This window comes from Sus scrofa, chromosome 14 (genome assembly GCF_000003025.6).
Source record: "Sus scrofa isolate TJ Tabasco breed Duroc chromosome 14, Sscrofa11.1, whole genome shotgun sequence".
NCBI lineage: Eukaryota > Metazoa > Chordata > Mammalia > Artiodactyla > Suidae > Sus > Sus scrofa.
The window spans coordinates 27,776,434-27,792,793 of NC_010456.5; the positions used below are offsets into that span (position 1 = coordinate 27,776,434).

The following is a 16,360-nucleotide window of genomic DNA, read 5'->3' on the forward strand; positions in this document are numbered from 1 at the left end:
CAGCAATGTCAGATACAAGGCGAGTCTTCGACCTACACCACAGCCATGGCAATGCCAGATCCTTAACTCAGTGAGTGAGGCCAGGAATTGAACCCACATCCACATGAATACTAGTCAGGTTCATAACCCGCCAAGCCACAACAGAAACTCCTTCTGATGGCTAATTTAACGCCAGGTTCTATCCTGGCAATTCCCACATATGACTTCATCGCAATCCTGGCCAATTTCCCAGTGAGGAAACTGAGTCACCACAGAACACTGGAGCCACTCACCCAAGGTCACACGGCTGCTAAGTGTCAGAGGAGGGATATGAACACAGTTCCAGAGGCTGTGTTCCAACCACTGCACCACCTGACACTGACGGCTCCCCCCAAATCCCAGTATCTGAGTTTGCCATCAATTCAGGTCAATTGGAAACCCTGCTGCCTGTCCCACGGGGATCAGGAAATCTGAGTTATCATCGAAGGAAAGTGGCCCAAGGTCCCTGTCCATTGTGGCTGTCACTGACCGCCTCCTGGTCCAAGTCCAAGATAGACAGGGAGCCTGGGGAGTCTCCTCAAAGGCTGGGAAACCTGTGCCCAGGTGACAAGCATCCACTTCTCTGCCAGTTCCTCCCCCAGCCCCAGGGAAACAGTAGGGAGTGGAGTGGGTGCTCCCTACCCCTGAGAATGCATGTCCTCACCCCAGGATGGGGAAACCTCTTTGTTTCTGTCTCTGTCTCTTTCTCTCAGTCTCTCTGCCTGCCTCTTCCTACCTTCAAAAGCATCCCCTCCCTCTCCCAAGGTGTAGAATGGCAGAGATGAGGTTTATTTCCAGAAGACCCCCCAAAAGCCTCCATCATCTCCTTAGAGAGGATTTTCCCATGTCCGAGCTGAGATTTGAAGGATGAGATGCCAGAGCCATCAAGAGCTGGGGAGAGGGAATTCCCATTGTGACTCAGCAGGTTATAAGATCCCGACTAGTATCCATTGTGATGCGAGTTTGATCCCTGGCCTCACTCAGGGGACAAAGGATCCAGAGTTGCTGAAAGTTATGGCATATACCACAGATGCGGCTCCAATCCAGTGTTGCCATGGCTGTGGTGTAGGTCAGCAGTTGCAGCTCTGATTCAGCCCCTAGCCTGGTAACTTCCATATGCTGCAGGTGTGACCCTTAAAAAAAAAAAAAAAAAAAAAAAAAGCCGGGAAGAGAGAATTCCAGGAACAGGAGCCTTGGCACAGGTCGGGGAGAGTTTGGATGCAGAGAGCAAAAAGGAGGGTGGGTGAAGTGAGGTACCAGGTTGGGGAGGGGAAATACACTTAATTCTTAGAGAGCCCAGCAGCCTTGGAGGCTTTAAGCTGGGAGTTAGCCTAATGCATCATGCTGTCAACCAGAGCGCTGTCCATGGTACATGGAGGGTAGATGGCATGAGTTGAGGATGGAAGCAGGAGACTAAAAAGGCTCCAACAGGCACCTTAGAATGAGCTGGTGGGGACCTAGGATAGGGACCAGCAGTGAGAGCAGAGATGAGATGGTGAAGCGGGGGCTCCTCATGCCCATCCAAACCCCATCCTTCACTGGGCACCTGGTGCTGAGCTCCCCCGTTAGTCATGAGCTCCCAGAGGGCAGAGACCAGCATGGCTGTTCGCAGGCTCTGTCCCCCAGTGTCTGACGAATCAGAGTGCTCGGGAAACTTTTGTTGACAGGCATGCTCTACAGTCTGAATTTCACTTTAATTCATGGGCGTTTTTAAAAATATAGGTTAGACCACACTGCCTTCCCCCAACTCATCCCCCATTTAAAACCATCAAGTAGCTTCCTGCTGTACATAAAATAAAATCCAGCAGGGTTTCCATCTACAGTCCACAGATGGAGTCTATTGTTAGAATTCAGAAGTCCATGAAATTGGATGAGAAACACACACACACACAACTATATACACATACACACCCCGATATATGCACACATACATACACACACGGACACATGCATACAAACATATATACATGCACCCCTTCCCCACATGCACAGGCACACGCACATATATATATATGTGTATTCATTTTCACACCTAAACACATGCACATATACACATGCATGCACACACACACAGTTGTCTTCCTGATCAAACATACACGCAAATACACACAAACACACAGGTAGGCATGTACACATAAACAAACATATGAATGCAGACACTCATGCATACATATACACATGTACACACACACACAAATACACATGTATACATAAACCCAGCTTCACAGTATAACTAGGTGTGCAATTTAATGCAATTTATTTATTCTCTGTTCCTGTTTCATCATCCATAAAATGGGGATAATATTACACTCCTATGAAGTTGCTGTTGTATAATGAGTTGATATATCTAACAGAACAATGCCCCTCCCCCAAATGTCCACACCTTGATCCCAGAACCTATAACTAGGTGACCTTACATGGCAAAGAGACTTTGCAGATGTGATTCAGTTAAAGATTTTTTTTTTTGTCTTTGTAGGGATCGCACCCCTAGCATACAGAGGTTCCCAAGCTAGGGGTCGAATCAGAGCTGTAGCTGCCAGTCAATGCCACAGCCACAGCAACATGGGATCTGAGCTGTGTCTGTGACCTTCATCGCAGCTCATGGCAATGCTGGGTCCTCAACCCAATGAGTGAGGCCAGGGATCGAACCTGCGTCCTCATGGATGCTGGTCAGATTAGTTTCCACCAGGCCATCATGGGAACTCCTCAGTTAAAGATCTTGAGATGGGGAGATAACTCTGGGTTATCCAGGTGGCCCAAAGTCATCACAACGGTCCGTAGAAGAGAGATGCTAGAAGGTCAGAGTCAGAGCAGGAGATGTGGTGAAGGAAGCAGAGGTCAGAGTGATGTGGGGCCACAAGCCAAGAAATGTGGGTGCCTCTAGAAGCTGGAAAGGGCCAGGAACAGATTCTCCCCTGATTTCCAAAATAATGCAGTTTCTCCCCAAAATCGTGCAGCTCTGCCAACACCTTGATTTTGTCCATCTCAGACTTCTGACCTCCAGAATGGTGAGATAAATTTGTATTGTTGAAAGCCACTATGTTTATGGCCATTTGTTACAGCAGCAAGAGGAGACCAATACAGACCCTGAGAACTGAGCACTGGAAGGTCCGTGAAATGTTATTTGTTACTCCTGAGGTCTGCAGAAGCTGCCCCTGGCTTTGTCTCCCATCTTATCTCTTTGCCCTGTCCCTCTCACCTTACTGTCTACATTCCAACAACCTGGCCTTCTTTAAGTTCCTCAAACACACCAAGCTGAATTCTGCTTGAAGATGTACGCTGTTCCCTCCGCCTAGAACTCTCTTCCTCCACCGCTTTCTTTTTTTTTAATTTTTAAAAAATTGTATCTGATTTACAATGCTCGGTCAATTTCTGCTGTACGGCAAAGTGACCCAGTTATACATACATATATGTACACATTCTTTTTCTTATATTATCTTCTCTCATGTTCTGTCACAAGTGATTAGAGAGAATTCCCTGTGCTGTACAACAAGACCTCATTGCTTATCCATTCTAAATGGAATAGTTTGCATCTACTAACCCCAAAGCCCTAGTCTGTCCCATTCCCTCCCCCTCCCCATTGGCAACCACAAGTCTGTTTCTCCACCACCTTCTATTGATGGGTCCTTATCCTCAGTTAGTTCTCAGATCAACGCCAGATCCCTTAGGTCTTCCTGATCACTCAGCACAGCCTCACTCCTGTCTCAGTCTCTCAACTCTGGGAGAGTTTCCCCATAGCCTGGCATCACTAGCTGAAGTCATCAAATGTGCTTGTTTCTTGTACTCCACATTCTCCTCTCCTAGAACGCAGGCGCCAGGAATGCTGAGACTCTGTCTGTTCATCACCCTTCACTGGAACACAGAGCAGACATGCAACTATTATTTGAAATAAAGAAGTATTTGTGCCCAGACCTTGTTGTAGTTTCAGGCCAAGATGGCTAAACAGGAATCTGATTATCTTTTGGCTTTTCCCTAGGCCGAGCCCTCATGCCCAGTTGCCTAGAAACTCACTGAGTGTGTTCATTTTTGGGTTCCAACCGTTTTGAAAGATAATGTGCTTTTTATCTGCATGAGTAGTGCTGGGCTTTTTCGTTTGAGGAACTATAGTGGGATGGTGGGCTGCAGCCCTAGACTCCAAGCCACCCATGGAAATAAAGCTCAAAGCTCGGTACTTGGACAGAAAACCAGAGAGAAATGAAAAGGGTGGAGGGACATGGTAGAAGGGGAAAAAAAAGAAAACTTGTGTTTTCATAAAAAAAGAAAGGGCAGACACAGAGGAGGGGAGAGGAGGGAAGGCACCCCCTTAGCATTTCCCAGACGGGGAAGGGGAGCACAAAGACTATTTAAAATTTTTAGATTTTAAAGGTGATGTGGAAAACATTGTTATTACTCTGGATTGCAACACTCCTCTTTGCAACACTGACCCTTTTTAAGATGGGATTTTTGAAGGTATTGACCATCTGCGCTGCTCTGCTAAATTAGATCCAAGGCCTGGTGATCTCAACTCCAGAATTTCCATCAATTACATTTTATCCCTTTCCATGCACAAAAAGTAATGAATCCAGCACACAGTGTATGATAAATAAACAGTCTATTGCATAGCAATTGACTGGATGGATGGATGGATGGATGGATGGATGGATGGGCAGATAGACGGATGGATGAGCACATCACTGCTGTCACTGTCCTTCTGCAGGCCTTCCTGCCTGAGCCCCCACCCTGGTTTCTAGGCCTGAGGTCTTTCTCCAGTTCTATCATGATTTCTGCTAAAGCTGCAAATTTACTTTCATGAAGTAAAGGTTACTTTGCTACCCAAGAGGTGTCTCAGCACCCCACACTACCCAGGGTCACACATTGTGGCAGCAAAGTTCTAAATCATAATCCTGTCTGGCGTTGCCGTGAGCTGTAGAGTAGGTCGCAGACAGGGCTGGGATCCCGTGCTGCTGTGGCTCCAGCACAGGCCGGCGGCTGCAGCTCCCATTCGACCCCTGGCCTGGGAACCTCCCTATGCCATGGGTGCAGCCCTAAAAAGCAAAATAAATAAATAAATAAAAATAATAAGTCATAATCCTAGAGTTGACTTCCAGGATGATCATCTCTCCTCAGAGGATGCTGTGAGGTTGAGTGAGATATTCGATGGGCAGATATTCAAATGAGACATCACTCGACTACCTACCCACCCAACAGTCATCTCTCTGCTCCGTCCCGCACTGTGGCTGTATCTGATTCATCAAATCAAACTCCTTCCTTCCTTTAGAAAGATTTTCCATCACCCACCCTGAGACTGAAGTTCTATTTGACCTTCATCCAAAATCCGACAGTATACCTACACAGGATCAGATAGTACAATGACAATGATGAAAATACTGATGGCTAAATATTATTGGATACCAACAATGTTTCAGATCAACACACTCTTTACCTGCAATATCTCATTTAATCCTCCATTATGCAGGTAACCTCATTTTTACATGTTACAGATGAGGAAACTAAGTTTCAGAGAGATTAAGTGACTTGCCCAAGATGACAAAGCTAGTAGGCACTGGAGTTCATATTTCATTCTAGACAGGTTGGCCCCTTAGCCTGTACTCTTTTTTTGGGGAGGGGGGCTTTTTAGGGCCATATCCACGGCATATGGAGGTTCCCAGGCTAGGGGTTGAATTGGAGCTGTAGCCGCTGGCCTATGCCATAGCCACAGCAATGCCAGATCTGAGCCATGTCTGCAACCTACACCACAGCTCATGGCAACGCCAGATCCCTAACCCAGAGGGCAAGGCCAGGGGTCAAACCTGCATCCTCATGAATACTAGTCAGATCCATTTCCCCTGAGCCATGACAGGAACTCCTAGCTAGTACTCTTGACAAAACTGTTTCCCTGCCAACCACCTCAAGGAGGAAAACTATTGAAATTTCCCCAGTATGAACTCCCCCCGACCCAGATAAATCAATAGGATAACAAAACTGGCAGAGTAGAGAGAATCATTAATTCTACATAAGAGTTGAATCTGGAGTTCCTGTCGTGGCGCAGTGGTTAACGAATCCGACTAGGAACCATGAGGTTGCGGGTTCGGTCCCTGCCTTGCTCAGTGGGTTAACGATCCGGCGTTGCCGTGAGCTGTGGTGTAGGTTGCAGACGTGGCTCAGATCCCGAGTTGCTGTGGCTCTGGCGTAGGCCGGTGGCTACAGCTCCGATTCAACCCCTAGCCTGGGAACCTCCATATGCCGCGGGAGCGGCCCAAGAAATAGCAACAACAACAACAACAACAAAAGACAAAAGAAAAAAAAAAAAAAAAAGAGTTGAATCTGCTCCAATCTATCTGGGACACTTTCCCTGTTATATACGCATTTATATTTGCCTTGATATTTTAAGTGTGTTCCTTTTTGTTGCATCTCCTTCAGCCCATCTGACAGCACGGTGCAATAGACAGGAGAGGTGTTCTTACTTGAAAATTGACACATGAGAAATGAAAGCAAAGGGGGGTTAGGTGACTGCTCTCTTGCGACAGGAGAATGAGAGGCCAGCCGGCTCTGCCTTCAGGTCTCCTCCCAGCTCGGGGATTGGAGGAGAAAACATAGAGCCTGTGCAGCCCCAGCCTGTGGTGCTCCACATCCTCCCTGGGGCAAGGCTGTGTGTATAAACTAAGAAATTCGTGATCACCGTGCCTGCAGTGGCTTTGCTCTGGGGTTCTCTGGAAGTGCAGGGTACCAGTGCTTCTCTGGGGAAAGGCGTGGAGTCTGCAGGAGTTTGGAGCTGTTGGAGGTGGTGGATGATGTTTGGGGAATGACATCAAGGTCCAGAGAGCTCCGCAGGCAACAGCTTGGGGAAGCGATGAAAGAACAGGTCGTGGGAGGCGGCTGGAGAGCACTGGGCACAGACTGAGCAGGACCAAAACAGGGCGAGCTGGGATCCTGCTTAAGGCAAGTGGTAGGAAAACAGCAGTCCCCTCGGATGCAGCTAGAGATTCTCACACTAAGTGAAGTAAGTCAGAAAGAGAAAGACAAATACCATATGATATCACTTCTATGTAGAATCTAAATTAGGACACAGATGAACTATCTACAGAACAGAAGCAGACTCACGGACATAGAGAACAGACTTCTGGTTGCCAAGGGAGAGGGGGGAGGGAGGGGAATGGATGGGAGTTTGGGGTTAGAAGATGCAAACTATTGCATTTAGAATGGATAAGCAATGAGGTCCTGCTGCAAAGCACAGGGAATTCTATCCAGTCTCTTGGGATAGACTGTGATGAGAGATAACATAAGAATGGATATATACGTATGAGTGGGTCACTATGTTATACTGCAGAAATTGACACAACACTGTAAAGCATCTGTACTCAAATAAAAATAAAATCTAAAATGAACTGCAAAAAAGAAGAAAATAGCAGTCCCCCAGAGATGGCCCCATCCTAATCCCCAGAGCCTGTGAATGGGTACCTTATGTGGCAAATGGAAAAGTCAAAAATCTTGAGGTGGGAAGATTATCCTGGGTTATCCAGGTGGACCCAGTGCATTCACATGGGTTCTTACAAGGAAAAGAGGGAGGCAGGAGGGTCAGAGAAGGAGGCATGATGATGGAAGCAGAGGTCTGAGTGACAGGCAACCATGAGTCTAGGAAGGCTTGAAGCATCCAGAAGGCTCTAGAAGCTAGAGAAGGCAATCAGTGTTCTCCTGCAGAACCTCCAGAAGGAATACAACCCTGCTGACTCCTTGATTTTAGCTCCATGAAACCCATTTCAGATTTCTGACCTCTGGATTGTAAGATAATAAAATTCATGTTCTTTTAAGCCATTAAGTTTGTAGTGATTTGTTACAGCAGCAAAGGGAAACTAATACACCAAGTGAGAGCTATCCAGCCAGTGGATCCAGGCTCTGATGGTAACTATAGCCATCAGTTCATTTGCTGAGCAAATACTGTGTATTAGGCACCATGCTGGGTGCTAAGAAAACAATCCGGTGAGCAAAACAAACAGCTTTCCTTCCATTGAGGAGACTGTGATACCCTGGAGGAAGACAGAGAGTATTCTGGTCCTCAGTTTAGTGTCTCTAGCTCCAAATTCACCCCTCATTACCTGCTCTGTGGAAACAGATCTGAGCCTTTAATAGTTTTCCTTTGCCAATGGCAGATTTATGCTTTGTCAGTAGGGGGTGCTGGAGAGACATTTTGGAAGGAAAGGGTTTGCTTCCTGATTCTAGTGCACTCTTCCTGCAGGCTCCTGTGCTGCACATGCATGGGAGTTCGCCGGCACTGGTGGCTTCCCCTGTGTCCAGCACCCAGTGACCAGAAGCTTCTCTTAGCATCCACTTTGAGCACTTTGGTAGCAAATGCTTCCCATGAGACTCCTCCCTGTCAACACCTGTCCCCAGACTTCCAGCCAGTTCCAGTGGCATGGCACTTCAGAAGCATCTCCCCATTCAAGGGGCTGTGATTGTAGCCTTTGCATCAAGGTATGGATTTCAGAGGGGGGGGTTCAGACACTCTGTCTCGGCCCCAGGGTTGTGGATGCTCCTGATGTCTGCCCTTTCCATATTCTTTCTCCTTCTCTTCCCTTCCTCCTGAGCAATACCTCATGATTCCAGACCCTGTTATGATTCTTTATATCAATGCTTCCCTGTTTAAATTCTTTCTTGTGGTTGGAGCCAGATGGAGACAGGCGGTACACTAGCACAAAAGTAAGCATGAATTGCAGACAGTGATGCAGTCCTGCAAGAAGCAAATGATGGAGAACAGGAGGAAATGGATTTGGACAGGGTGGCCAGGAGACGCTTCTCTGAGAAGTTTTTTTTTTTTTTTTTTCTTTTTAGGGCCACACCTGTGGCATACGGAACTTCCCTGGCTAGGGGTCAAATTGGAGATGCAGCTGCCGGCCTACACCACAGCCACAGCAACGCCAATTCCAGCCATGTCTGTGTCCTACACTGCAGCTTGCTGCAATACTGGATCCTTAACCCACTGAGCAAAGTCAGGGATGGAACCCTGGCTGCTGAGCCACAACAAGAACTCCTGAGAACTGACTTTTAAAAAGAGACAAGAGGAGTTCCCGTCGTGGCAGTGGTTACGATTGACTAGGACCATGAGTTGCAGGTTCGATCCTGCCTGCTCAGTGGGTAGGATTGGCGTGCCGGAGCTGTGGGTAGTCGCAGACGCGGCTCGGATCCTGCATTGCTGTGGCTGCGTAGGCTGCAGCTACAGCTCGATTCGACCTAGCTGGAACACCATATGCACGGAGGCCAAGAAATGCAAAAAAAAAATAAAAATAAAAATAAAAATAAAAAGAGACAAGAGGGAGCTCCCAGTCTAGCACAGTGGGTTAAGGATCCAATGTTGCCACAGCTGCGGCATAGGTCACAACTGTGGCTTGGATCTGATCCCTGGCCTGGGAACTCCATATGCCAAGAGAGGCCAAATGAGAAAAAAAAAGAAGAAAAACCAAAAAACCCCACACAAACCCAAACCAAAAGAGACAAGAAATCAGCCAAGGGGCGGGTTCTGAGTCAAACTGGATGCCTGAGCAGGGCCAGGGTGCAGCATGGCTAAGTTCTAAATGCACAGGCTTCTAGGACACACTGGGGACATCAGAGTCACGTCGTTACAATAAACAGGCATTGGTGGGAGCCTGTGTGCCTCAGGTCTGTTCCCAGGCCTTCCCCTGGTGGTTCTGGCCTCTGAAGTTGACTCCAGCCCTGAGCCCAGGAACATGTCCTCCTGCCTCCAGCCAAGGGGTAGACGGATTCCCACTCCAGCCCTGGTCCTGACCCTCTTCTGCTCTGGGTCTGGCTTTTCACCTGTCCTGCTTCCCGCGTACCTGAGCACCTGCACTTAACGTTTTCCTATACTAACCAAACAAGTGGCTTCTACTTCCCAGTAGACTCTAACACAACAAGAAGCCCATTTGCGGTTTGTACCTTCCATGGACAAGTAAGCCGGCACCCTTACATCACGCCTAATCTGTCCCCAGTTAGTTGCCACTGAGAGGAAATCAGAAGATGGGGAGGTGGAGGGGGACAGGGGAGGGAGAAGGAGGAAGAGAAAAATGACATAAAAGTTACTTACACTCTAAGAGCAGCAGGCAGAATTCTTCCCTATAGGCCACTTTCTGGCAGTTAGGGGCTTGGAAAGCTGCTAAGACAACTGATCTTTTTTTAAATGATGAACTACCAACTCCGGTTCTACCGCAAACTTTACTACATAGCTCTGGTCCCTTGGAATAATTTCAGAGCCACGCTTCACAGGGATGCAGGAGATGTGCTGTGATCCATGACACCACTCAACCATCTAACCCTGGCACTTCTCAGCCAGTGGGAATTAAAGCCAAATGCAAGAAACTGTCCCCAAGTAAAGACCAGCCAGGTGGGATGACACTAATGGTCACAGACAGGCAGGTGTGCACAGCACACAAGAAACAGCCTCTTTGGAGAAGCAAGCAGCAGAGATGGCTGGGAGTGGGGGTTGGGGGATGGAGAAGGAGCGTCATAGAGAACAAATCAGGGTCCATGGCAAGCACCCCGTTCACATCCCCTGGGCCTCTCCTGGAGCTGCACCCAGGCACCCGTTACTAAGGAACAGGGAAGTGCTGACAGTCGAGGAAAGAGTATTAGAGCCGACGGGATCTTGGCCACTTTCCAAACGCCTGCTTTCCTGCCCTGCCGGACTCTCTACCCTTGCGCGAGTTTTGCCACCTCCTTTTGCCCTGGATTCTGTCCTGTCTCACTATGTGTCCTGACCCTGTGCCAAGAGTTAGGTCTTCAGGCAGCATCATAAGGAAGGAGGTTGCCTCTGGCCAAAGAGCATTTGAGGGTCTCATCAAGCAAAGGTCCTGTGGGGAAAGGCCATCCCAGAGGACAATATCCCCTGAAGCCCTGAAACAGCAGAATAAGAGCCCCCATTCACAGGCGCTAATGCTCAAATTACACCAGTTCTGGCCAAAGGGTACCTTTTCTGTCCCAAATGTTCACCTCTAACATCATGGCATGAAAGCAGGCCTAGACAATTCATGACAGAGAGGCTGTGTTCTGATAAAAACTTTTTCTACTAATACAAGCAGCATCCTGGATTGGCCCATGGGCTGTGCTGGGCTGATCACAGGTCCGTATGCCAGTCCTGGTTCCAGTCTCCTGGCAGGTCAATGTATATCACTTTTCAGCTCCTCTCGAAACCTGCCCATAAAGGGACGGCACAGCACACTCCTTTGGAAAGCCATCCTTAGAAGTAGCAGGAGGGGAGTTCCTGTTGTGGCTCAGCAGGTTACGCACCGACATAGTGTCCCCGAGGATGCAGGTTTGATCCCTAGCCTCACTCAGTGGGTTAAGGATACGGCGTTGCTCTAAGCTACAGCGTAGGTCGCAGATGCGGCTTGGATCTGGTGTTGCCATGGCTGTGGTATAGGTCGGGCAGCTGCAGCTCCAATTCAGCCCCTAGCCTGCAATCTTCCATATGCCGCAGGTGTGGCCATAAAAAGGAAAAAAAGTAGCAGGAGGCTGCAAATTGCCAGGTAATTGACTGGTACAGATGAAGCATACAGCAAAATTCTAAGGACTTTGGGTAAAGAAGTAACCCAACCTCAGCCATATCTTGGTCAGTCTGGAGACTTGATAGAAGAGGTCCTGAGAAGAGGAACAAACACAGGACAGTACCACTCTGTCCTAAAATCCACATCCATCCATCTCTGCCTCTTCATGGGGCTCTTTCCCACCAGACTGTGGCCGCCCTCAAACCAAAAATACAGATCACAGCTGATGTGGATAATTTCCATCAGTCTAGCTTTCAAGAACTAGGACGATCCCTGTAGCTTGGATTACAGCACGGGAGTCAATCATTCCTTCAACAAATCATAAGTGTCCCAGGCATTGTTCCAGCTGCTAGGGACATAGCTGTGGACAAAAGTGACCAGAACCTTGCAGTCAAGGATTTTTCCTTCTAGAGTAGAAGACAGATGATGAATCCTAAAACGCAAAACACCAATAATATCTAGGAAGATGATAGAAGAGGAGAGTGGAGATGGGGTCAGAGAGTGATGAGCAGGAGGGATGGAGAGCCAGCCATGGCCACCATGATTGGAAAGGGGCCCCTCTAAGTCAAAGAGAAGGAGCTAGAAATGGGGAAAGGGGGGCAAAGTGTGTTTTGGGGCAAAGAGTCAAGAACACAGATAAGGGAACTGCAGAATTAATGGTGGGATAGAGGGTTTTATTTTCAAGGCTCTCACCCCTGGTATCCAACTTGAGGATGGGTGAGAGACACACCCCAGATTTTCCTAGAATGATGGGTGTGGACCCCCTACACTTTGGTCCCAGACAGGAAAGTCAAAGAAGAGCAGAATATATTTGAACATTTTTTTTTTTGTCTTTTTATCTTTTTAGGGCAGCACCTGTGGCATATGGAGGTTCCCAGGCTAGGGGTTGAATTGGAGCTGTAGATGCCAGTCTACACCACAGCCACACCAACACCAGATCCAAGCTGTGTCGGTGACCTACACCACAGCTTACAGCAACACCAGATCCTTAACCACTGAACAAAGCCAGGGATCGAACCCACAACCTCATGGCTCCTGGTCGGATTCATTTCCACTGCGCCTTGATGGAACTTCTGTTTGAATATTTCCAGTGAAGGAAGGGTATTAGGAATGTGGCATTCCCTGGGGTTTATTATCCCCATGACCCACCAGCACTGTCCTTTTAGGTTCTGGAATTTCTCAGACACGGCCTGGAGCCTGGCTGTGAATGGAGATTCAGCCAAGTCCAGAGGAGATATCTGGTCAACCCCAGACCAGGAACAGAAACACAAGTGGATTTATGGACTCTAGGACCCCAGGCTTGACTGGTCAGTTCCCAACAAGGCTCTTTTGGTCTAGCTGCTTCTTTTAAAATATTTTTTTAATTGGAGTATAGTTGATTTACAATGTTGTGTTAATTTCTGCTGTATAGCAAAGTGACTCAAAAAATGGGCAGAAGCCCTAAAGAATTTTCTCCAAAGATGGCTAACAGACACGTGAAAAGATGGTCAACATCGCTAGGTAATTATAGAAAAGCAAGTCAAAACTACAGTAGGGTACCCACCTCACACCAGTCAGAATGGCCATCATTAAAAATCTGTAAGTAACAAATGCTGGAGAGGGTGTGGAGAAAAGGGAAGCTCCTACACTGTTGATGGGAAGGTAAACTGGTGCAGCTACTATGGAGAACAATATGGAGGTTCCTCAGAAAACTAAAACTAGAGTTACCTTATGACCCAGCAATCCCACTCCTGAGCATATATCCAGATATAATTATAATTCCGAAAGATATATGTATCCCTATGTTCACAGATATATGTATCCTATATTCACTATATCCAAGACATGGAAATGACCTAAATGTCCATGCACAGATGAATAGATAAAGAAGACGTGGTACATGTATACAGTGGACTACTACTCAACCATAAAAAAGAATGAAATAATGCCATTTTCAGTAACATGGATGGACCTAGAGATTATCACACTAAGTGAAGTAAGTCAGAAAGAGAAGGACAAATACCATCTGCATTTTTTTTAACTTTTTGGCTGCACCCACAACATATGGAAATTCCCAGGGCCAGGGATCATATCTGACCCACAGCTGTGACCTGCACCACAGCTGCAGCAATGAAGGATTCTTAACTCACTGTGCCACAGCAGGAACTCCCTGTCTATATTTTAAAGTTTTCCAGTCACCAGGCTATATGGGAACTCTCAGGGCAAAGCTGATTGATGAGGGTCACACCTGACCCATTTCAGTGCAACCATCTTCACCCAAGGCAGCACTTAGTCCTGAGATGGACACAGGTTGAGACAATAAAGAACACAAGCCCCCCCAGGACCCAGTTCAGCAATATCCACAAAGGAAAAGGGATTTACACAGGAGGTCTGAATAGTTTCTAAGGAGGCGTTTTGGAAAGCAGGTAAATAAAACGTAATTTAAGTCCCTTTTCCTTGTTTTAACAACTTCATCTGGTGCATAGAAAACAGCAGATCATTAAAATATGCTCATGTTTCTTTGATTATTAAAAGTACCCAAAGAAAATGTCTTTGTGACACTTATTCTGAAGCACAGACATCTCACCATCGCAAGTGGGACGATGCCCACAAAGGAGGTCTGGCTGACGAAGATCTCGGAGACGACCAGCTCACTCGTGGAGTCCTCTGCTGGGTACTCCACCTGCCAGGTGATCTGCTGGGCCCCGGCCAGGCCACTGCTGTTGTCAACTCCAAAGTCCACTTGCAAGATCTCGTAGAAGGAGCCATTTACTCTGGAAAACAAACACATGGTAAAGGGAAGTTTAAAACCCAAGACTCAGCAGAATGTCTACAAGGCAATAAATTGCCACACTCCTCTTTGTCAACCCAAAGAAGGATGGCCAAGTTCAATAGATCCTAGAGTGATGTCAAAAGAGCCTGATTCCCAGGCTGCCCCTTGATGGTCCAGACCTCAGATGGAGGACCATCCATCTTCAGGGCCCCGTGGAAAGCAGACTGTCCTTCCCTGAACAAGTAGCTCAGACAGCACTTCATCCTGGACACAGTCAAGCACCATCTTCCCAGATCCCACGCCTGCATATGCCACCATCCAAGGTGACCATATGCTTCACTACTCCAAACATGAGGCATGTCCTGGGTTATGGCTGTTTCTATGTCTACTTACCTGTGTGTCTGTGGACGCGTGGCTCCAACACTGAGCTTTAGAATTTGGGGAGAATATGAGTGACCATGTGGATCTGTGGGAGCCTCATGAGACAAAGAATGGAAAAGGACCCCAGAAGGTGCATGGTTCATGATATCAACTAGGAGCCTCATGATAAGGGACCATCGTGGATTCTTCATTTCATCAGCCTGAAATGGGATGGGATGTAAGAAACCCCCACCTGCCCTCATTCATGGAAGGACAACATTGCACAATGTGTTTGGAGGAGGGGAAGGAGGTGGATGAGGCACATAAAAGTAAAGGACAGTTGTCATTCTCAGCATCTTTCTGCACAGGGAGAGGCTCTCCTCAGGGACATGAACTTGTAAATTGTAGCCTGACTCTTTCAGTGACAGGAGACATTACTGAAGAGAGAATTACAACCCAAAGCCATCCAGCATGGGATTCGTGAATGATATCTGGTCCATAAGTCTGTGTGCATCCCTGTGAATCCAGCTGCACCTGGATCCAGCAGAGTGACTGATTCACAGCTCCCAGAGCCTGAGTCACACCAACCAAACCATCCCTTTACAGCTGGTGGGCCTCCCTGGACATGGATGGGCTTGGAAGCCTCTTCCCTGCCTTTGGGGATTTAGGGCAAGGTCTGCAGCTCGGACACCAACTTCCAACCTCTGGGAAAAGTTTTGAGAAAGAAAGAGGCTCGTGCCTGCTGCTTGCCCAACAGAATCTCCTACCATGGACAGCTCCCTCCCACTAAAGACTTAAGAACAGTGTAGCAACCACAGTTTTGACAGAGTAGCTATCGAACAGACATAATACTGACAGAAATGAGTTCCACTGACCCACCTGATATGGAATTCTACCCCAAACAGAACTACATTACACTCCATGTAAGATTAGTCATGTCCAACTTTTTTTCCCATTTAGTCAAGGTTTTAAGAAACTCTGAACAGTAGAAAATGGCACATTGTAATTCAGTGATACTTTCATGAAAAATAAAATAGAAAGAAAGAAAGAAAGGAAGAAAGGAAGAAAGGAAGAAAGAAAGAAAGAAAGAAAGAAAGAAAGAAAGAAAGAAAGAAAGAAAGAAAGAAGGAAGGAAGGAAGGAAGGAAGAAGGAAGAAAGGAAGAAAGAAAGAAAGAAAGAAAGAAAAAAGAAAGAAAGAAAGAAAGAAAGAAAGAAAGAAAGAAAGAGAAAAGAAAGAGGAGTTCCCGTCGTGGTGCAGTGGTTAACGAATCCGACTAGGAACCATGAGGTTGCGGGTTCGGTCCCTGCCCTTGCTCAGTGGGTTAACAATCCGGCGTTGCCGTGAGCTGTGGTGTAGGTTGCAGACGCGGCTCGGATCCCGCGTTGCTGTGGCTCTGGCATAGGCCGGTGGCTACAGCTCGGATTCAACCCCTAGCCTGGGAACCTCCATATGCCGCAGGAGTGGCCCAAGAAATAGCAACAACAACAACAGACAAAAGACAAAAGACAAAAGACAAAAAAAAAAAAAAAAAGAAAGAAAGAAAGAAAGAAAAAAAAAAAAAAAAAAAAAAAAAGAAAGAAAGAAAGAAAGAAAGAAAGAAAGAAAAGAAACTCTCTGATAATGCTCTGTCCAAAACAGCAGCCACTGGCCAGAAGTGGCTCTATTTATTTATTTATTTTAATTTTTTTAGGGCGGCACCCACAGCCTATGGAAATTCC

At 47.1% G+C, this 16,360-nt stretch overlaps 1 protein-coding gene across 1 annotated transcript in view; it reads right to left on the bottom strand.

Annotated features, from left to right (window-relative positions):
- Nucleotides 1–14,343, bottom strand: part of TMEM132B (transmembrane protein 132B) — an 84,994-nt gene extending 70,651 nt beyond the window's left edge. Inside the window, exon 1 of the mRNA XM_021074389.1 lies at nt 14,095–14,343. Coding sequence (XP_020930048.1) covers nt 14,095–14,298 — 204 coding nt within the window. The 5' untranslated portion in view covers nt 14,299–14,343. The remainder of the gene's footprint in view (nt 1–14,094) is intronic.